Source organism: Hylobates moloch, unplaced genomic scaffold (assembly GCF_009828535.3).
Source record: "Hylobates moloch isolate HMO894 unplaced genomic scaffold, HMol_V3 SCAFFOLD_3, whole genome shotgun sequence".
Classification (NCBI taxonomy): Eukaryota; Metazoa; Chordata; class Mammalia; order Primates; family Hylobatidae; genus Hylobates; species Hylobates moloch.
This window is the reverse complement of record NW_026652278.1, coordinates 96,936,899-96,959,715: the sequence shown is the minus strand read 5'-3', so window position 1 is coordinate 96,959,715 and position 22,817 is coordinate 96,936,899. Positions and strand designations below refer to the sequence as shown.

The 22,817-nt window shown below is 45.3% G+C and overlaps 1 protein-coding gene and 1 non-coding gene across 2 annotated transcripts; both read left to right on the top strand.

The window, feature by feature from the left end:
* The first annotated feature begins 5,146 nt into the window (after positions 1-5,146).
* LOC116466100 (U6 spliceosomal RNA) lies at positions 5,147-5,253 on the top strand. Its single transcript, XR_004247357.1, has one exon. It is a non-coding gene; the product is annotated as a U6 spliceosomal RNA (small nuclear RNA).
* A 9,506-nt stretch (positions 5,254-14,759) lies between these two features.
* BAMBI (BMP and activin membrane bound inhibitor) lies at positions 14,760-20,440 on the top strand. Its single transcript, XM_032144394.2, has 3 exons — positions 14,760-15,216; positions 18,536-18,823; positions 19,261-20,440. The coding sequence occupies exons 1-3, from the start codon at positions 15,141-15,143 to the stop codon at positions 19,677-19,679; spliced, it is 783 nt and encodes a 260-aa protein (XP_032000285.1). The 5' UTR covers positions 14,760-15,140; the 3' UTR covers positions 19,680-20,440.
* Positions 20,441-22,817: the final 2,377 nt, after the last annotated feature.

The window sequence follows — 22,817 nt, the reverse complement described above, 5'->3', positions numbered from 1 at the left end:
ATTTGGGACTACAGGCACATGCCACCATTTCTGGCTAATTTTTGTACTTTTTGTAGAGACAGTGTTTCACTGTGTTGCCCAGGCTGATCTCAAACTCCTGGGCTCAAGTAATCCACATGCCTCGGCCTTCCAAAGTGCTAAGATTACAGGCATGAGCCACCACATCCAGCCCCCATCATTTAATTTAAAGAGTGGCTGATGTGGTCTCACATAGCTCTTAGCATCCACATGAACTATTTGATTAATATGACCAGTATAGACTGGTGATTAATGTACAATTGGAGGCAGATTTTTCCTGTTAGTCTCTTGGCTTTGGTCTCCAGCTGGATAGGAGTTCCTGTCAATACAATGCTGTCAGTTTCAGTTAGGGACAAAAATTCAGTCGCCCATCATTTGGTGTTATACAGATCAGGAAAGGAGGGGATCATTTCTTAATTCAGCTGTTTGGGGGCTTCCTGTTTGTTTGCTTTTTAAAGTCAGAGTCAGTCAAAAAGTTTGTATTCAAGACCAGCCTGGCCAACATGGTGAAATCCCATCTCTACTAAAAATACAAAAATTAACCAGGTGTGGTGGCTAATTCCAGCTACTTGGGAGGCTGTAATCCCAGCTACTTGGGAGGCTAAGGCAGGACAATCACTTGAATCTGGGAGGTGGAGGTTGCAGTGAGCCAAGATCACACCACTGCACTGCACTCCAGCCTGGGCAACAAGAGTGAAACTCCATCTCAGAAACAAACAAACAAACAAACAAAAAGTTCCTAAATTTGTAGGAAAAAAAAAGCCCAGGTTGAGATCATAGAGAGTAGGAGTGATGCCTTGTACTGTTCAGTTAGCACATTTCCATTCAAAAATATTAAGACCCAGAAATGAACTCGGATGGCCCAGAATAGAAACTGTCCCTTCTGGTGGGTGACACACACTCTCAGGCAAGGGTGATTTATTTAGAACAACGATCACTGTCGCACTTCATGGCATATATGCACCTGCTGGAGGTAACACCACCTCTTCTCTGTCTTATGCACAAAGGGAATCTGGCTCATTATTGTCTGAAGCCTTAAAAAGACTCTGAGAACAGGGCTCACAGTCCTCTTTTACTGAGATCATTGCATGACATGGAGAGAGAGTCATTAAAATATCGAGTCTAAATATTCCCTAGAACGACCTTGCTTCTTGTATCAACAGCAAACAGCAGCTGCTGTCTTCTCAGTTGAGCGCTGCTTCCCTCTCACCACAAGAGGGCGAGAAAGACCCGCGACAGGACCTCTCCCTCCCTGCGGGAGGAAGGAAGAGAAAGCTCTGGGCTGCCATCAAGAAGACATTTTATTCTCTGGAACATAAAAGTAATAAAAGATGCCAAAGTTCCAGTGTTGGCTTAAGAAACAGTGGTTACCCTGTTGGGTTTTTTGTTTGTTTGTTTGCTTCCCCTCGCCCCAGTCTTTTAGAGCTTGGAGCATAATTATTCTCTAGAGAATGAACTATAATTATTCTCTAGAGAACATTATTATTTATTATTATTATTATTTAGAGACAGGGCCTCACTGTGTTGCCCAGGCTGAAAGGCAGTGGTTTGAGCATAACTCATTGCAGCCTTGAACTCCTGGGTTCAAACAATCTTCCTGCTTAGCCTCCCGACTGAGGGGCTGCAGGAATGCACCACCATGCCTGGCTAATTTTTATATTTTTTGTAGAGAAGGTTCTTACTGTGTTGCCCAGTCTGGTCTTTAACTCCTGGCCTCAAGCAATTCCCCAGCCCGGCCTCCTAAAGCTCTGGGAATACAGGCATGAATCACCAGGCCTGGCCTGAACACATTATTTTAAGTAACTTGAATGATGTACGTGTAAGAATCCAAACATTTGATAAAAGAGGGTTTGAGGCCAGGCACGATGGCTCACACTTGTAATCCCAGCATTTTGGGGCACCAAGGCGGGTGGATCACAAGGTCAGGAGTTCGAGACCAGCCTGGTCAACATGGTGAAACCCCATCTCTACTAAAAATAAATACAAAAGAAATTAGCCGGGCATGGTGGTGCCTGCCTGTAGTTCCACCTACTGGGGAGGCTGAGGCAGGAGAATCGATTGAACCTGGGAGGTGGAGGTTGCAGTGAACCAAGATTGCGCCACTGCATTCCAGCTTGGGCAACACAGTGAGACTCGTCTCAAAAAAGTAAAAAAAAAAAAGAAGTTTTGATGGTTTGGAACATAAGCTGCTTCTCTTGCTACCAGGCTATGTGATGTGCAGAAAACTTGGGAGGGGACTGGGGAGGACAGTGTTTTCAAGAGAAGAAAAGCCAAGAGGCTGGGATATGGTGATTCTATTCCTGGTACTGGAAGGTCCAGTACACCTCCAGTAGGTACACCTCAAGAGGTACCTACCAAGGAACAGTGTTAGCAAAAGCAGGGAAAATAAACTATGACTGCTCCTTAAAGAAAGATATCAGATCTACTTGGGTTTTCCTTCCTCTCTCTCCCACCTCCTTCCTCTGCCTTTTTTGTCTGGAATTATGATATGATATGAAATGATGTTTTTTTTTAGACAAAGTTTCACTCTTGTTGCCCAGGCTGGAGAGCAGTGGCACAATCTCAGCTCACTGCAACCTCCGCCTCCCGTGTTCAAGCGATTCTCCTGCCTCAGTCTCTCGAGTAGCTGGAATTACAGGTGCCTACCACCAGGTCCAGCTAATTTTTGTATTTTTAGTAAAGACAGGGTTTCACCATGTTGGCCAGGCTGGTCTTGAATTCCTGACCTCAGGTGATCCACCCGCCTCAGCTTCCCAACGTGCTGGGATTACAGGTGTGAGCCACTGTGCCTGGCCATGATATGAAATGACTTATAAGGAACGTTTGTAGAGCCTGCCAGACAGAATTTACCTTTAATCCATCAAAAGTTAAATCTGTCCACTTGTTGACCAAAACAAAATGGACATGAGGCATTGCTTAGAGACTGGTCAGAAAAGGGAGAGAGAAAGTGCCTTTCAGTCATACAGAATACAGGTTTGGGAGACTCCTTATTGGTTTGAAATGGATCCCAAATGTGAATCAAGATACTGCTTACGGGCTGGGCACAGTGGCTCACGCCTGTAATCCCAACACTTTGGGAGGCCGAGGCGGGCAGATCATGAGGTCAGATCAAGACCATCCTGGTCAACATGGTGAAACCCCATCTCTACTAAAAATACAAAAATTAGCTGGGCATAATGGTGCATGCCTGTAATCCCAGCTACTTGGGAGGCTGAGGCAGGAGAATCTCTTGAACCTGGGAGTCAGAGGTTGCAGTGAGCTGAGATTGCACCACTGCACTCCAGCCTGGGCAACAAGAGCGAAACTCCATCTCAAAAAAAAAAAAGATCCTGCTTATAGCTGTCTTCTGTGGGCCCTCTGGCCTCTGCAGCCCTTCCCGTAATTATTCACTCATGAGCAGACCTGCTAGGTTAGGGAGGGCTGGGTCATAGGAATGTGATGGCCACATCCCATGCTTTTTTTTTGGTTCCTCTTAAGCAGTCGCAGCCAGCCCTGGTGCTCGGCCTGTTCTGAAGTGAGTTGTGCACCTGCCCTCATTTTTCTCCACAGTTGGGCATCTTTGGTCTTGAACAGCTCAGGAAAGTCCGAGCTGACACTCAGGTTCTTACTCTAGATGAGATCCAGTGCGCAGCGTTTTTCCTAGTTGTGAAAAATCATTGTCATCTCTAATATTAAAGGAAATGATAACTAGAAGATGTCGCTGTTATGACAACATCTTGACACTGAAAGAGATTTTATATGGTCACTTGGTTCAACAGTTAGTCCATGCGTCCCTTGCTGGACTTCTCCTGGTGCTTGGGAACCACAGCCTGTGCTGTCTTCGGACAGAATTAATTCCTGGAAGTTCTTCCTTATCTTAAACCTATGTGGTGCCTTTTCCCTGGCACCCACTAGTCCTTGTTGTGACCTCTGCAATTATACAAAGTAAGTCTCCTTTCTTATCATGTAAGTCCCTCCTTCACATTCCCTGTTTGAATGTGGTATTAAGTGCTTTTACCAACTTGATCACTCTGCTTCATTACAGAATTTTTAAAGATGCCACACTTTCCACTGGGTTGGCCATTCTAGAATGGTCTGATCAGAATGGTCATCACCTTGGGCTGGACTTTTAACATGTATTGGCACCTGCCAAATATTTGTGTTATTATTCACATCTGTTTTTAAGAGACAGCACTCCTGAAAGACAGATGGAGTCATAGATCTGCTTTTCAAACGCTTTCTTAAAGCATTTCTAGAAAAGTAGTAATTCCACTTTATTTGACTTGGTGGAGAAGCTCATGCCACTTGTTTTGGACTCAGAGTTGATTTGTGAGGCTGCCTTTCACAGAGCCGAGAAGGGATCCTAGAGGTCATTTTATTAGCCATATTTTACAGGTGACAAAATGAGGTCTAGAGAGGTTTAACAGTGTTTGCCCAAAGCCACACACTGGTAAGTGACTAAGCCCCAAGCTAATGCTGGGCCCCAGGTACAGGAGCCCACCTCACCACTGCTTCCTTGTGTCTGGTTCTGCCTCAGGAACTGGCCTAGGAACAGAATCCCTGCCACCTGCCGCAGCCACAGACGTTTTCACCTTTCTTTTTTGTATTTTCCAAGTTTTCTACAGTGATCCATTACTTTTACAATCAGAAAACAATCAACTGATACAGGCTCATGCCTGTAATTCCAGCACTTTGGGAGTCCCAGGTGGGCGGATTATTTGAGGTTGGGAGTTTGAGACCAGCCTGGCCAACATGTCAAAAACCCATCACTACTAAAAATACAAAACTTAGCTGGGTGTGGTGGCCTATGCCTGTAATCCCTTCTTCTCGGGAGGCTGAGGCAGGAGAATTGCTTGAACACAGGCAGAGGTTGCAGTGAGCTGAGACTGCCCTACTGCACTCCAGCCTGGGCGACAGAGTGAGGCATCAACTCAAAAAAAAAAAAAAAAAAAAAAAAAAAGAAAAAGAAAAAAAGAAGAAGAAAAGAAAAAGGAAAAGAAAAGAAAATCAATTGGCCAGATATGGTGGCTCAAGCCTGTAATGCCAGGGCTTTGGGAGGCTGAGGCAGGAGGATCACTTGAAGCCAGGAGTTTGAGACCACGTGGAGCATAAAAGCAAGACCCTATCTCCATTAAAAAAAAAAAAAAAAGTGCTTGCTTCGGCAGCACATATGCTAAAATTGGAACGATACACAGAAGATTAGCATGGCCCCTGCGCAAGAACGACACACAAATTCATGAAGCGTTCCGTATTTTTATCTGCCAGTCATCACCACCGGATTTTGATTGTATCCTTCCTCCCATCCTTTAATCTGTTCACTGCTTTGTCTGGGGGAGGTAGGGTCGCTGGTTCAGACGTTGGCGTTTGTTCTTTGATGGATGAACGAACACTCCAGTTTTCTTTCCCGTGGAGGTTGTTTCAGCCACAAACCACTTCATTTTGCTGTTTCAATTTCAAAATAAAAGGAAACATATTGAAAAAAAAAGAAAGAAAAGAAATCAATCAATCAAACAAACAAAACCCAGCACTTTTGAAAAACACACCTCACTCATACCGAGGCCAGCCCCTAAAGTCTCTGGGTCTCTTCTTTGAACCTCTAGGTCAGGGAAACTGCTGTTCCATCTCTCCTGAATCCTTAAAATTCAACGACTCAAAGATCCCATTTTGATCGGAAGTTGAAAAACAATAAAACCTTTTCCTATCCTGTCCGCCACATTCACGAACTCCTGGGCTCCCACGCGGTTTATTTTTAAGACGCCGGTTTAAACTTCTCGAGTTACGGGGGGAAGGGGTTACGGTGGGAGCGAGACTGAGAACCACAGCGCGAACAGGGGCGCATTGGTACCAGGATCGGGACAGGGATGTCTCCAGTTCCTACAGACTCTAGCCTCGGGGGGCGTCTGTCCAGACTACAAGTGTCTGTGCCCCTGTTTTATTTTGAGACAAGTCGGGGTCGCTCAATGAGTCAGCACAGAGGAGGCGGTGGGGGAGACAGCGGCTGGGACGTGCGGGACTGGGGCGCGCCTTGCGCGCTGGGAACCCGAGCTGCGCGCGGGCGGCCCGGGGCGGGGGCCCCAGAGAGCCTGGGAGGGCGTGGACCCGGCCGGGGAGGGGAGGGCTCGGGCGCGTCTGGGTTGGGGCTGGATGATGTAAAACAGCGCGGAGCTCCTTGGCGCCTCGGCACCATTACCTTCAATTATCATAATTGGTGCCTCTCTCCAGCGTTTGCATTTCCCCCGAGGGATCTCTCACTAGTTCCCGTTCCTTCTCCTCGCCCTCTCTCGCTCACTGGCTCTCGGCTCCCGATCGTTCTCCCAGCCTCGCCCTCCCCTCAGTATCGATCTTTTTGGATGTTCTCCCTGCCTAAAACGGATGCTAATATCTCTTCGATTGAACCGAAATGGCGCTGCGGCTGCTATTTTTCCATTGTCAATAGAAACTTAGAGGGACCCGGGGATCAGCATTTATCGTATACTTAAACTAATTTTTCTAAGTACTTTTCTGCTTGTAGTCTAACGAACTGGGAATTAGTAACGATGTGTGGAGCCTGGAGTACATTTTCCCGAAACTTCCTGATCTGTCAATAGGAAGGTTAATCTTCCTGGATATCCCCGTCTCCCTCCTCCCACTCTCTTCACTGGAGTCGTGCTGGCTGATGGGAACGAAAAGACTTCAGATCTGAAAAGGCTTTGATTGTACCTTGAGACATCACCTCTGACAAAAATATAAGAACATAGGCTCTTCTCTCTGCACTGTCTGCATCTTTCAGGGGCTGGACCTCACCTGTCTCCAGAAAAACTGCGAATCTTCAGGGATGACTTGAAGGATTAGGAAAGAGAGAAGTACCAGTGCCTCTTCCCATCATTCCTACAGATCTTGGTTAAAATTAGGCAGTCACCTGAAAAAAAAAAAAAAAAAAAAAAAAGGCAGGTGGATTAGAAGTATTTTGAGGGCAGGAGCGTTTCAGAAATCTCTTGATCACCCCTAAAAAAAAGGACAGCTCATGAGTACAGTTCATGGCAAGTGTATCCATAATTAATCAGGATTTTCTTGGGAAATGCTTCCGTTTGAAAGTGAATAAGCAACATCAGACTTCTTCGAACAATGCCATTGGATAGGAGATGGGTTATCTCAAGGTGTCATGTTGCAGGGTGGAAGATACTTCTTGTGTTTTCCAGCAGACTAGAGGCACGAGTTATGGTTCCATGACAGCAGCTAAGTTTCTTGCGTAATGATAAGTTAGGCGACCAATTTGTCTCGGCTGATTCTTGGACTATCACCAGTCATGGGAGCAAACGTTTGCTGGCAAGATTCCGCGTTTTTAGAGATACCATCACCCTGCCCGGGCCGCAGGCTGGCTTGGCAGTAACATCATTTGCACTTCAAATCTTCAGCTCCAGGGAGGAAAAAATCCTGAAACCACCTAGGAAGTCCTGAAGCCATCACAAATACATTCAGATATTACTAATTTTTTCCTTACACCAATTTCTAAGGAAAATTGGTCACCATTTGTATAGAGAGTCACAGTTAACAAAACTTACACGAAGACCTCAAGTTGCACTAGTAGCAATCTCTGGAGCAGGCAGGCTACCAAACACTCTTGTTCTCATTTTATGGGCAAGAAAACTGAGTACCAAGGGGCCAATTGATTGGCTCATAAAAACTCATTGAGTATACTGGGCATGGAGGTTCATGCCTGTGATCCCAGCACTTTGGGAGGCTGAGGCAGGCAAATCACTTGAGGCCAGGAGTTCGAGACCCGTCTGGCCAAAACGGTGAAACCTTGCCTCTATCAAAAATACAAAAAAATTAGCCAGGCATGGTGGCAAACATCTGTAATCCTAGCCACTCAGGAGGGTGAGGCACGAGAATTGCTTGAACCCGGGAGACGGAGGCTGCAGTGAGCTTGCTCCATTGCACTTCAGCCTGGGCAATGAAGCAAGACTCTAGCTCAAAAATAATAATAATAATAATAATAATAATAATAATAATAATAATAATAATAATAAAATAAACAACCAGCTTGGGCAACATGGCGAGACCCCGTCTCTACAAAATATTTAAAAATTAGCAGGGTGTGGTGGCATGCACCTGTAGTCCTAGCTACTGGGGAGTCTGAGGTGGGAGGATCACTTGAGCCATGGTGGTGGAGGCTGCAGTGAGCTGAGATGGTGCCAGTGCACTCCAGCCTGGGTGACAGAGCGAGGCCATCTCAAAAAACACACAAACAAAACATTGAGTAATGGGGCGTGGATACAAATGCAGGACTTCAGTTTCTTCCTTTAGGGTTACTTTTTCCTTGCTCTGTTACCCAGGCTGGAGTGCAGTGGTGTGATCTCGGCTCGCTGCAGCCTCCCCATCTCTGGCTCAAGCGATTCTCCAGCCTCAGCCTCCTGAGTAGCTGGGATTACAGGCATGCACCACCACACTCAGCTAATTTTTATATTTTTAGTAGAGATGGGGTTTCACCATGTTGCCCAGGATGGTCTTGAGCCTCTGGATTCAAGTGATCCACCCTCCTTGGCCTCCCAAAGGGCTGGGATTATAGGTATGAGCCACCATGCCAGGCCCAGGGAACTCTTTTTATATACTCCTGTGATTTAATGAGGAACAACTAAGTGGTTATGGGGTGGAGCCAAGTGGATAGACCTCCAAGGAAACAAGTGACTACTTTGACCCTTTGGCTGTAATATTGATGGATTTTGCTCATGTATTCCATACAGACTGGCAAGCAATGTCATTGCTCATAGACACTGCATCACGGGCATCTTGCCTGCTCCTCCCCCCTCCACTATATGTGGAAAATGCCAGGTTGACTATTCACTCCAAATACTCATCTTTCTCAAGAAACTAATAAAAAGCTCTGCTCGTTGCCATGGCCCCACTAAGAAGACAAGACGTTCAAGATTGTTGTATATTAAAAATAATCCAGGAGTTCAAAATGGTCCTGGACTCTGGAAAGTCCTGGACTCTGCAAGGTTCTGAGTCTTCAGTCTGTTTAAAATGGGCTGTCTTCAAATGGCTACATTAAGTTATCTTAGATGATAGCAAACACTCAAGTGATAAAGTCACACAGAAGTAATAATTTGAAGGAATGATTTTTTTTTTTTTTTTTGAGACAGAGTCTCACTCAGTTGTCCAGGCTGGAGTGCAGTGGCGCGATCTTGGCTCACAGCAACCTCCGCCTCCTGGAGATTCTCCTGCTTCAGCCTCCCCAGTAGCTCGGATTACAGGCATGTGCCATGATGCTTGGCTAATTTTTATATTTTTAGTAGAGATGGGGTTTCACCATATTGGCCAGGTTGTTCTCAAACTCCTGACCTCAAGTTATCCATCTGACTCAGCTTCTCGAAGTGCTGGGATCACAGGCATGAGCCACCGTGCCTGGCTTGGAGGAATGATCTTAATTCCACTCACTAATCATTTCTCAGCCTTTTGGCTAAGGTCAAAATTCACTCACTGATATTTTTCTTTTCTTTTGAGATGGTCTCTGTTGCCCAGATTGAAGTGTGGTGGTGTGCTCTTAGCTCACTGCAGCCTGGAACTCCTGGGCTCCAGTAATCCTCCTACTTTAGCCTCCCAAGTAGCTGAGACTACAGGCATCTGCTACTGGGCTTGCGGTCTCAAACTCCTGAACTCATGTGATCCTCCCGCCTCAGCCTCCCAAAGTGCTGGAATTACAGGTGTGAGCCTCTGAGCCTGGCCTACTTTATTTTTCTTTATAGGTGAATTAACTTTATATAATATGACATGCTTTATCGTGCCAGCCTGCACATATCTCTTTCTGTGTGTTCTTTCTGGCTCACACCCTTGCTGAGAGCAGTACCCAGGTTTTATATCAGCCAGAACCCTATCCAAGCCCAAGACATCATAGGCTGAGTATTTGGGGATGGTGTCTCCGTAAGCTGAACAAACGACTGTGCTAGTTTGCAGTAGTGATAGAAGGTGAAACCATCTCTTGGGTAGTATCTCTCTGTATAGGGGACTTATGCTTGGACAAAAAAAAGCAGAAATTATGAGAGTAAAAACTACAAATAAGGAGAGGATGACAGCCCACTGGCAGAGAGGTGAGAAGCAAAGACAACCCTGAGAAAAAGAGACCCAAGTCTCTAGCTTCTGGCTCCAGGAATGTTGGCTCCCCGAGCTGATAGGCGGTGCTTGTCAATCACCAGTTAGTAGTAACCATACCGAAAGCCTATTGTGTCCATACCACAAACCCCTCCTAAATTAATCTTTAGTGCGTCTCTCTCCCTTTTAATTAAACAAGTTGACTAACGATGTACTATAAATGTTATTTATTTATTTATTTATTTGCTATTATGTTCTGGCCACTGTCGTTTTTATTTCATAATAATTCCTGAGAAAATAACTAACTATATAGTATTTGTTTTATCATTTACAAAGTATCAAGACACACATTATATTTGATGTGAGTTCAAGCCATGAAATAAAATGCCAGCCAAACGTGCATATCTTCAAATATTTAATGCATTTCAATGAGATTTATGGGCAGAGGTTATGAAGAGAGTACACCCTAAGTGAGGTCATCAATGAACAGAATTCTTGTTCTTATCCTTGGTATTAAGGGAAGAACTTCTGATGCACTTTCTTAGATTGAATAATTTTCCTTTGTTCTATCTGGTCACCTAACAAATGAGCTCCTATTCTGCTATGAATCCCTTAAACACAAATAACTCTGATAAGATAGTCAAGCTTACACCTGTAATCCCAGCTACTTGGGAGGCTAAGGTGGGAGGGTCACTCGAGGCTAGAAGTTTGGGACCAGCCTGGGCAACATAAGGAGACTCTGTCTCAACAAAAAGTACAGAAATTAGCCCCATGTAGTGGGGAGCACCTATGGTCTTAGCTACTTGGGAGGCTGGGGCCAGTGGTTCGAGGCTACAGTGAGCTATGATTGCAGTGCTGTACTCCAGCCTGAGAAACAGAGTGAGACCTTCGTCTCTAAAAAAGCAAAAGCAAAACCAAGTAACTCTCTACTCTCCCATTCACAATTTAGTGCCATTTAGTTACATGTTTAGCCTATAATTTCAAAGACATCATTTAAAATCCTTTAAAACATATATATGGCCGGCATGGTGGCTCACACCTATAATCCCAGCACTTTTGGAGGCTCAGGCAGGAGGACTGCTTGAGCCCAGGAATTCTGAAACCAGCCTAGGTAACATAGGGAGACCACCATCTCTACAAAAAAATTAAAAAATTAGTCGGGCATGGTGGCTCACGCCTATATATATATACATATATATCTCCCGTGGATAAGTTATAACTTGAATGCTGTTTGAAGGTAATAAAAAACTATTAGACTGTTTAGCTGTTTCAGTTAGGTCTGGAATCAGTTTTCTGTTCTTGGTTATAGATAGCTTGTTCCCAGGTATTTTCAGAATCCCTTTGTAGGTGTAAAAAGAATTTTGGTCGTTGATTTCATTTCTTGCTTTAAACTTCAAAAGGACAGTAGATTGTACTTTTTTTTCCTTCTACTTATCAATCTACTTGTAGGAAAGTAATAACTGAATTATGTGCAAAGCATAAGTAAAATTCTCTAGAGAAGCAATTTTCCTTAAGAATCTTAAATTGAATTAAAATTGTTGCCTATTCTCTCAACTATTGATATGGCTTCATAATTGATACACTATCGCTAAACTGATTTTGATATTCTACATTGATTCAAACACTCTGATTCATTTAGTTGAAAAGTCCATGTCTTCCCCAGAACCATTAAATAAAGTGCAGATTTGTTTCTCTTTAATTTCTGGTCATTTAGAAAGTTTGCCCATTAATAATAAAAACAAAATAGTTGAAATCATTGTTTAAAAAACGGATCCCAAGTTCTTATTCAGAACTGGACTTGGAACAAAAAAATATATACAACCTGGAGTGCTCAAAGTCAACATTAATTCAATAAAATACAAATATATTAGTGTGCTTTCTTTGGGTCGCAAGGAAAAGAATCTTAAGTAAAAAGGGGACTTTATTAAGGTTACTGAGTTAACCTAAGGACAAGAAGTGAGGCTGAGTGCCTGGAAATCCATTTGGATTTATGTATTTGCCACTTTGCATATCTTCATTATTTTTCTTTCTCTGCAGACAGGTGGACTACAGCTGCCCCAAAGCAAAATTTTTATGTCTCCCGTGAAATGACCTCAAGGGACCGAGCAGCATGTCTGTTCAAACACACAGAAGAGAGAATCTAACTGACCTAACCTGGATCATGTGACTAGCTATGGCCAGAGATTAGGAGATCAGAGTCTCCTAATCAAGTTGCCAACGCCCACTCCAGGGAAAAGGGACATTCTCTGAATTGGGCTGGGAGACACTCAGAAAGTGTCTACTAGAATGCAACTTTCACCAACACATTCCCCAGACTTCTTCCATTAAATAAGTATTTATCTGTATCAAAGGGAAATATAGTTCATTTCTGATACGTCTCTGTTCACTTCTTCACATTTTATGCTGCAATCACAAAGACTTGCTTGTCATCCCAACTACCTGTTCGCTATTTACCACTCCTACTCGCCTACACAATCATATAATTTCATGCCTAAGTCCTGTGGTCCTCTGTGCTTGTAATGGTCTTCTTCCAATCCTTAATGTCATTGCTTCTAGGAGACTTGACCGGCTCTCTTTACCTTCCTAGGCTAGTTAACCTCTTTCTTTTAGGCATTGTAACATCATGCACATAAATCTCTATTATTGTCCAGCTCCATTGTTTTGAGATTTACTATCTAGTTTCTGACATCTTTATAACCCCAGACATCGCAAGCCTGGCCTACGGTGGGAGGCCAGGTTAAACGAACATACCCTGAAAGTTTCCTTTTAGCTAATAATTGACTCTCTAAAAAGAGAGTGTAATCATTACATAAAAAGTATTGTCCTCTGGGCGCGGTGGCTCACCCCTGTAAATCCCAGCACTTTGGGAGGCCGAAGCGGGAGGATCACGAGGTCAGAAGTTCGAGACCAGCCTGGCCAACATGGCGAAACCTCGTCTCTATAAAAATACAAAAATTAGCCAGGTGTGGCGACAGGTGCCTGTAATCCCAGCTACTCAGGAGGCTGAGGCAGGAGAATTGCTTGAACCCGGGAGGCGGAAGGTTGCAGTGAGCCGAGATCATGCCCCTGCACTCCAGCCTGGGTGACAGAGCCAGACTCGTCTCAAAAAAAAAAAAGCATTGTCTGCATAAAACCCTTACAATTGTTAACTTGTCAAGGTTCTAGAAGCCAGGAAGTTCTAATCAAACTCAGCCCCAGTACTGACCTGTCAGCACGCCCCTTCAGAAACTTGTCTGAGAAACCTGCTATTTACCTGGTGCCCTAACCAGTTTAATTTTCTTTTAAAACTTCTACTGGACTTCTCCTTCTCTCCTTTTAGATGCAATTTTGATCTAGAGAAGTAATGGTCTGAGCATCAGTTTATGAAATTATTTTATTTTTCTGCACATAAACATTATTTTTCAAAGGCAATTTCATTAACTACATCCTGCAGCTCTGCAGACTTTCAACAACTTTAAAAGGTTAGGCGTTTGAGATATGTTCGCCTTGACTTTCAGTCCTCAAGACATAGATACATTTTTCTTAGTCTTAAAGCTCATGTCTGCACTCTAGTCCTAAAGGATTTGTCTTTATAATTCTCACCTTAGCATGAAATGTGCTTCTCTTTCCTTCCCCACCCCCCACTCCCTTTTGACATATCCGGTAGGGAAGCTCTGGTAGATTCTCAAGAAGAATTTTGCAAATGGTTGATTTTTGTTCATCTCAGGTTTTGGAGGGAGAGGATAAAAGAACATTCCCTCAGATAATGAGTTTTAAGCTTAATTCCTTCCAAAGCGGAGGGGAAACAAAACTACAGCAAGACCACCTTGAGTACCTTGGGAAGGGCAGCCCCGCGATCCCTAATAAACGAATTCGCATCTCAAGGAGGAGATCACTGCGGTGCTGATATTGATCAGGGTCAGCCGGCGTGTTTGCCAGCCATTGTTTGCGGGGTGGTTAATTGAGTGTCAGTCTCAGCCAGTGTCGTCTCGTTGGCGCCGGGTGCTTTTGGATTTGCTAATTTTCGTTAAGTGTCTCTAGCCGGCTACTCGTCCCGTGTACCCGGGAGAACCTAGCGGCTCCTAACTGATCAACAGTCGGTCTGTCTGGGCTTTATTGATCCCATGGCGGGCAGCTCGAGGCGGACACGCTGAGGGGGTGGGGGCGAAGGCTGAATGCAGACCCTAGCGCTGGGCCGCCTCCCCAGGGCTCCCACCCGAACTCTCTTCCGCCACCTGTACAGGCCGGGGCATCGTCACTCGCCCCTGGGGGCTCCAGAAAACGCAGTGCGGCCGGGGAGGAAGACCACGCGGACCCCCTGCGTGTTTCGGGTGGCACCCAAAAGAAGCCCCGGGCTGGGGAACGCTGACCGCCCCAGGCTGAGCCGTCAGGGTCTCGGAGGCGGGTTCCCGAGCCAGTCCCGGGGCTGGGCTCCCCCGGCGCCTCGCGAAGGTCACGGACGCGCAGGCCTCCGCAAGGGGGAGCGCGGGAGACGGCAGCGCACCAGCCGGGCGCCCCAGCCGGGAGCCCCAGACGCCGGCGCCGCTCGGAGCCGCCGGGCAGGTCCCTCCGCGCTCGCGTCTGGGCCCGCCCCCCGCTGCGGGGCGGATTGACAGCAGCCTGGCGGCCAATCGGACGCCGTGGGGCGGGGCGAGGCGGGGAGGCGCGGGCCGGCTCCCGGCGCGGGGCGCTATTTACGGCGCGGAGCCGGCGAGACCTGGGCTGGCGCGGGCGGGAGCTGCGGCGGATTCCTTTGAGCGCTGGGGAGCCCCTGCCCTTTTTGCTGAGAGCGGCCGCTAGCGGGGACTGAAGGCTGGGAGCCCACCCCCGGCCCGGGGCTAGCGTGTGTCCCTAGAGTCGAGCGGGGCGAGGGAGCCGGTGGTTGCCAAGGGGGGACTGGGAAACTTTTCGGGGCTCGTGGGCGCGCCCTGTAGCTGCGCTCCATGCTCCGGCCGCGGCCCGAACCCCAGCCCCGCCGCTGACGGCGCCCACCGCTCCGGGCAGGGCCCATGCCCTGCGCGCTCCGGGGGTCGTAGGCTGCCGCCGAGCCGGGGCTCCGGAAGCCGGCGGGGGCGCCGCGGCCGTGCGGGACGTCAATGGATCGCCACTCCAGCTACATCTTCATCTGGCTGCAGCTGGAGCTCTGCGCCATGGCCGTGCTGCTCACCAAAGGTGGGTGCCGGGGCTCACGGGGCCCGGGGTCCCGTCCCCGCCGCGGGGCTTTGGAGCCGGCTGCAGAGGCTTTGTTAGCGGCGGGCGAGGCTCCCTCCCGCACCGGAGCCGTAGGTCGCGACAAGCTGCTGTGTTCTTAGAAGTCGCGGCGGTGGCCTGGCGCGTGGATGCGGACTCCGATCTAACGGCAGGCGCTGATGAGAGGGTCCTCCTGGCTCTGCCTGCGGGGAGCGGCGCGTTTGCAGCCCAGCGGGGAGCCGGGCCGGAGTCTCGCCTAGACGCCGCCGCCTCCGCACCCTGGGGGCCCGGGCGGCCGGGAGGAATCGCAGATCCCGGCCTGTAGCTGCCGCGTGCCCGCAGCGTGTCAGTGTGAGTGCCTCAGGATGTATTTCTGTGAGTGTCTCTCTGAGTTTCAGTATCCCTAAATGCATTCGTGTGTCCCTGAGTGTCGTTGTGTTTCTGAAAGTGTGTCTGAACCTCTGTATCACTCAGTGTATCTCTGTCTCTGAGTGTGTCTCTAGATGTTTCTCTGAATGCATTTCTGTGTCTCTTTCTGAGTCTTTGTGTCTCTGAATGTGTCTGAGTCTCTGTATCTCTCTGACCCTGAGTGTGTCTTTCTGAATGCATTTCTGTGTCTGTCTCTAAGTGTCTTTGTATCTCTGAATGTGCATCTGAGTCTCTGAGTGTGTCTCTGCGTACATCTCTGAGTGTGTGCGAGCGAGTGTGTGAGTCTCCCTGAGAGTTTAGGTGTCCGAGGTGTGCAGAAGTGTGTGTTGTGTTGCTTTTCAGTGGCCGGGAGGAGTAGGCTCTGTCAGCGTCTCATTCCCATTCACCTCATATTTTACAAACAGGACCAAAAAAAAAAAAAAAAAAGGCAGCGGGTCACTTTCTTCTTTCCTCTGCAGGCTTTCACCTTTTAGATAGAAATAACCCGAACTTTCTCCGAATTTCAGGGTTCCCCTCATCTCCCTTCTATGAAATCTACCTACTGTTCTGTGAACAGATAATTTTTTTAAGTATGAAGCACTGTTTAGCCTTTGCAGCCCCCTACTTCTCTTTAATTGCTATGTAGCAGGCGTGAGGTTAAAGCATAAGCTAGCCCAGCGAGGATGATGTGCTACAGTATTTATTTATTTTGGAAGGAAGGGTGTAATTAACCCTAAATAACAGCCCTTGTAGCTTGCAGAGGGGAGCCTCCTGGCCCTATCAAAGGCGGGCAGAACAGGGAGGGACTGAGGCTGACATGAAGTCACAGATACCGAAACTATGTGCCTGATAATGATATAATTAGGGGATCAGAGATTTCTGACGGCTGTGGACTTCAAAAGCTTTAAAAGAAGCCAGCAGTCTCTCCTGTAGCCATCTTGACTAAAGCAGACATTTTTGTTTAATCACTACATACAGTAACGAGAAGGGGGCAGAAACAGAAGGGCATTGTTCCACAGTTTCAAAATACCAGTCCCCTTTCTGGCCTTTTGCATGCCACAGGAAGAAACTTTATGAACGACAGAAATACAGTTTTAATACAGTGGTACAAAAGTCCTTTCTCCTTGCTTAAAATGTGGCTCCAATTTAAAAAAAAAGTAGTTAGAACTTTCCCAGTTACCTGTCAAAATTTTATTAGGCTGTTTTTAGGTCATTGAAAATACAGTATTTTAAATAGGCTCTCATAAACATTTAAGCAGCATTTTACTTGTATTCAGTCTTCCTTTTCTGTACAAGGTCTGAAGCTAATAGGGTCAAAATGGGCTTTTAATCTGTTTTATTTATACTTTAAATCTGTATATGGAATTTGTCAAACTAGGGATATGTAATCATCACCCCAGAAGACTGGTGAGCTTTATGTGGAAAATAAAGTGAGCTTGGAGGGAGGAGGAGAAAGAGCAGAAAAGTGGCTCCTGCAAAGCAAGGTTCTTGAAGCAGAGAAGGGACTTGGGCCCAACCACAGGAAAGCGAGTGCAGATTTAGGAGCAAGACCCCCAGCTTTGGACTGTTAAGGGTTGCCAAAGGTCTGTGTTTAGTGGGCTGGTTTTCCTTAGAACCGAAGCATTAGCAGCGTTCGGTGAAAACTGAGCATACCATACCGTGGTCTGGAATTTGGACAGATAATTAAATGAGACACCTTATGGGGCATTCAGAGAGAGGGGGAAGAATAAAGGTAAGGGTGGGAAGAGGTTTGTAAAACAGCAGATCCCGGTGTTTAATTTCAGAGTGTAGGTTTCGGATCTTCAGACAGGAAACTGGAAGAGGCGTGTGCATTAGTTCAGTTTACTCGCTGTGGCATGTGACAGCAACCAGGGTCCACTAGGTGGATATCGTATTAGTGATAACTTTAAGACCCAGATTATTTCAACTAGAAACTGATATTAAAGCCTCCAATCTTGCCCTGTGACAAAATGTGAACCGAGCCATGCAACTCACAAAATAAGTTTTTATAAAGGAAACTTTTAATCACTTCCTGTAGAAAATTTGAGGTTTCCTTAAGGATTTTTCATTCAACCAGCAGAGGATTTTCAGTTTCAATGTTTCCCCTTTTAGGTCACATGTCGAATTACATGTAAAACTTGTGAGGAGGAGGAGGAGAAGTTAGCCTTGCAGTTTTATACTCCCCCCACCTTTTATGACTTTCCATTTGGGCTGAAAGAAATTGACTTTGGCAAGCAAACCACTAATTGTAAACTGCCTAGTTCCTGTTTTACAATATACTGACTAAAAGCTCCTCTGCATGAAAAGGTCTTTATAGGCAAAAAGTTTGCCTTTTCTAGAGAGGTTGCAAATAGCTGCCTAGTTTCATAGTTTTAAAACCTCCTGAACTGGGCAGTTTCTAGATTGTCGTGTTTCTAGTTAATAACTTTATAAGGTGTTAGCTAAAGCTCTTAACTCTTGGCGCAGTCCTGTGGGATAGTAAACAATTCAGTAGTTCCGATCAAATATTTATACTGACAAAATCAAAAAGCCTAACATTTTTATGTTGTATGGTCATGTAGGATTAAAATGAATAAATAATGTGATTTACCTTATGGTAGGAGAAATTATACTCATTACTATTTCCTTCAAAAAGCAAAAGTTTTTTTTAAAATGACTCTAAACTCCTCAGAAACCTGCTATTGGGATTACTATGTTGCCAAAATGACGTTTAACTGGATTGAAACTTACACACTGGCTGCAGGAAGGGCTTCTCCAGGCTCCATAGACTGGAGCCCTCAGCTTGGATGATCTAAAAGTTTGTGCCTTTGAATTTGGAATTTAGCAGTTGCCTAAATAATTGCTTTATCTGGTTTCTGGAGCAGAGTTTAAGTTGGTTTCTCATTGTTTTCAGGTGAAATTCGATGCTACTGTGATGCTGCCCACTGTGTAGCCACTGGTTATATGTGTAAATCTGAGCTCAGCGCCTGCTTCTCTAGACTTCTTGATCCTCAGAACTCAAATTCCCCACTCACCCATGGCTGCCTGGACTCTCTTGCAAGCACGACAGACATCTGCCAAGCCAAACAGTCCCGAAACCACTCTGGCACCACCATGCCCACGTTGGAATGCTGTCATGAAGACATGTGCAATTACAGAGGGCTGCACGATGTTCTCTCTCCTCCCAGGGGTGAGGCCTCAGGTAGGTGGAAGCCGTTTCTAACCAGAATGCCTGCCTGATCTATAGGCTTGTGACAGCCACGACTCTGTACGTCTGCTATTGATTTTGTTGTTAATGTAATTAGAGACACCAGAGGGAGAAGCCTGGCTGGATGCAAAGATGCATCTTGATTGACTGGCTTTTATGTCTCTCTGAGCATTAGATGTCTGTCTACATAATAGGTTTTGCCTGTTTTTTCAACATTTTGAAGACATTAAAAGGCCATTACATCTCAGTAATGACAGTCTGTAAACAAATGCGTTTGTAAGCTGCTTCAGTTTTGCAATATTTTCTAAATATCGTTGATTTAATTGTAAGCTTCTTTGTAATGGAATTCTTGGTTAAAATGAATTGATGATTGTGAATATCCCTAGGAGGAGTTAGCATGGAGTTTGATCATTTTCTTTGTATTCCTTTAGGACAAGGAAACAGGTATCAGCATGATGGTAGCAGAAACCTTATCACCAAGGTGCAGGAGCTGACTTCTTCCAAAGAGTTGTGGTTCCGGGCGGCGGTCATTGCTGTGCCCATTGCTGGAGGGCTGATTTTAGTGTTGCTTATTATGTTGGCCCTAAGGATGCTTCGAAGTGAAAACAAGAGGCTGCAGGATCAGCGGCAACAGATGCTCTCCCGTTTGCACTACAGCTTTCACGGACACCATTCCAAAAAGGGGCAGGTTGCAAAGTTAGACTTGGAATGCATGGTGCCGGTCAGTGGGCACGAGAACTGCTGTCTGACCTGTGATAAAATGAGACAAGCAGACCTCAGCAACGATAAGATCCTCTCGCTTGTTCACTGGGGCATGTACAGTGGGCACGGGAAGCTGGAATTCGTATGATGGAGTCTTATCTGAACTACACTTATTGAACGCTTGAAGGCCTTTTGAGTTCTGCTGGACAGGAGCACTTTATCTGAAGACAAACTCATTTAATCATCTTTGAGAGACAAAATGACCTCTGCAAACAGAATCTTGGATATTTCTTCTGAAGGATTATTTGCACAGACTTAAATACAGTTAAATGTGTTATTTGCTTTAAAATTATAAAAAGCAAAGAGAAGACTTTGTACACACTGTCACCAGGGTTATTTGCATCCAAGGGAGCTGGAATTGAGTACCTAAATAAACAAAAATGTGCCCTATGTAAGCTTCTACATCTTGATTTATTGTAAAGATTTAAAAGAAATATATATTTTGTCTGAAATTTAATAGTGTCTTTCATAAATTTAACTGGGAAGTGTGAGACACAGTACATGTTAATTATATAAATGGCCATTTGCTGTTAATAATTTGTTCTCATAGGATGTGGCTTGATTTTTTTTTTCTCTTTCCTTTTTTAAACAAGACCAAGATCTTGCTTATTCTTCCATGTGCCTGTGTAATTTTCTTAGAGTGCGGAGATTCTAAATGTATACTGACCATCTTTTAGTGTCTTACCCACATTCTGGTTACAGGATAACTATGGTTTTAGCTTTCATCTAAGAAGGAGATCTGAAATTCATGTGTACCAGGTCAGATATGATTGATCAATTTCTGGAGTTGACTTAGCAAAGTTCATTTTGATCCAGGTGTTCTGGAATACCTTTTCCAATGTGTATACCTCCACCCAAAAAAGAAAAAAAAAACCCAACTAAACAAGTCAGTCACTGTCTCCTTTTACTGTTGATTAATTGGCCAGTTTATTTTGTCCTAAGCCAAATTAAGTATTTTGGCTCCCCAATTAGCCAAACCTTACTGTACAACACGCTTAATTTTAAACCTTGTGCTTAAACAGTGTGATGCTTTTTTTTTTTTTTTTTTTTTTTTTTTACTTATTCCTTAGAAAGGTTTTCTGTAGTGAACATGATACACCAATTGATTTAAATAACTGCTACTAGGTTTCATCCTCCCAAATGATCCTTTATGTAACCAAATAGAACATTGGCTTTAGCCAGTAACTAATACAGCTAGGAAACAATGTTTCCTCCTATAAGACTTTGTCCTGGTAACATTGCCCATCCTGAATTTAAACGTATGCTTTATTTGTGTACTTCCCATGCCCCCAGTGGATCTTTCTTATTTTAAATGTGAGAATAATATGCCATGGAGAGTATCTTCTGAATTCCTTTGTATATTTGAAATTTTTGCTTAAAAGTTAACCTGTAGGCCAGGCACAGTGGCTCACACATGTAATCCTAGCACTTTGGGAGGCCAAGGCAGGTGGATCACAAGGTAACGAGTTCGAGACCAGCCTGGCCAACATAGTGAAACCCCATCTCTACTAAAAATGCAAAAATTAGCTGGGCATGGTGGTGTGCATCTGTAGTCCCAGCTACTCAGGAGGCTGAGGCAGGAGAATTGCTCGAACCCGGGAGGCGGAGGTTGTGGTGAGCTGAGACTGCCACTGCACTCCAGCCTGGGCAACAAAGGGAGACTCCATTTCAAAAAAAAAAAAAATCTACAGCCTGCATATTTGAGTATGGGGTTTTCTTTTATTAATGGACCACCTGCCCCAAAAAACTAGGCTGTGGAATAAACACATTAATAAATGATAGCACCTTTTAAGATGAGCAGCTCTTGCATGCATGCCTTATATTTTATAAAAGATGTTAAGCTTTATGTATGTCAGTTTTTGAGGAAGCCAAAGAATTGTTGAACCCAACCCTTCAAACCTGTCAAGAGAATTGATCAAAGTTATCTGTTGGTGAAATTTCCACCCTCACCTCCACCTCTGGCTCTTTGAGTCTCACTCTGTCGCCCAGGCTGGAGTCTGGTGGTGCCATCTACATCACTACAACCTCCACCCCCCTCCCACACACCACACATGGCGCACACCGCCCCGCCCTGCCTTGGGTTCAAGCGATTCTCCTGCCTTGGCCTCTGAAGCAGCTGGGATTAACAGGCACCCACCACCATGCCTGGCTAATTTTTGTATTTTTAGTAGAGACAGGGTTTTCACCATGTTGGCCAGGCTGATCTCAAACTCCTGACCTCAAGTGATCCTCCTGCTCAGCCTCCTAAAGTGCTGGGATTAAGGTATGAGCCACTCTGCGCAACCCCACTCTGGCTCTTGATCACATTATAATACTTTGTAGTTTGGAGATTAAAGGACTTCTTGCTCCTTGTACATTCTCATTTCATGTACGACATTATGCAAGCTCAGCATTTCTTCAAGTGGCCAGTTTTTATACCTGTTATGTGTAGTCAAAGTTTCTTTTCTCTGCTTGCCCTGATGAGGGCCTGTTCACCTCATTTCTTCTAAGTACAGGTTAACTAGGAACTCCGCAATTCTTTAGGAAATAAAACAATGAAAGATTTAAAGTCATGTGCTTTGAAACACTGAAATCAGTGAACCCCTTTCTCCCAGAGAGGCCTATGTCTGGGCTGGTGTTACCACAAACTTCATGGAGGATGCATGCACAGCCTCTCCACTTGATCTTGGGCCTTTGTTCTTCCTATTGTATATTCACGAGGCTATTTACAGCTCCCTGTACTGTGGGGAGGTGGCACTGTGCCCATGGCTTCTCAGTTTTCTGGGGCTCAGCTTCTAGCCACATAATAGGCCAGCCCTGCCTCTGTTCCTAAAAAAATCCTCCCCCTTTTGATACTCATTTAGTTTTTACACATGTCCTCACCACCAGTCTTAAAGTCAGATCCGCACATAAGGTCAGATCCGCCTTCTTATGAAAATATTGCAGGCACCTCAACTTTTGATGTAACTAAGAACTACATATAGATTTTACTTTTGCTTCCCTGTGAGAGTGTAGAAGTTGCCAGGAGCCAGAGATAAGGACTAAGATAAGGTCCAGGGTCTACCTGATTCAGTGATGTCAGAAATGGTGGTGGTGACTGGTTTATTTGTTTTTCCCTCTTAGAGATGTTTACTGTTACTTTGAGGTGTCACAAGGCCAGGCTAACCAGGAACAACCCTTGCTTAATATTGTCATAGAACTCCCACCAAAAGGAATTTTCCCTTCTGAGTGGAAATTTGCCCAAACT

Bases quoted from the DNA above. Each gene is read 5' to 3' on its own strand.
- BAMBI (XM_032144394.2), top strand. From the start codon at position 15,141: ATGGATCGCCACTCCAGCTACATCTTCATCTGGCTGCAGCTGGAGCTC. The intron at 15,217-18,535 runs GTGGGTGCCGGG...CATTGTTTTCAG, and splicing joins GGCCGTGCTGCTCACCAAAG to GTGAAATTCGATGCTACTGT. The intron at 18,824-19,260 runs GTAGGTGGAAGC...GTATTCCTTTAG, and splicing joins TCCCAGGGGTGAGGCCTCAG to GACAAGGAAACAGGTATCAG.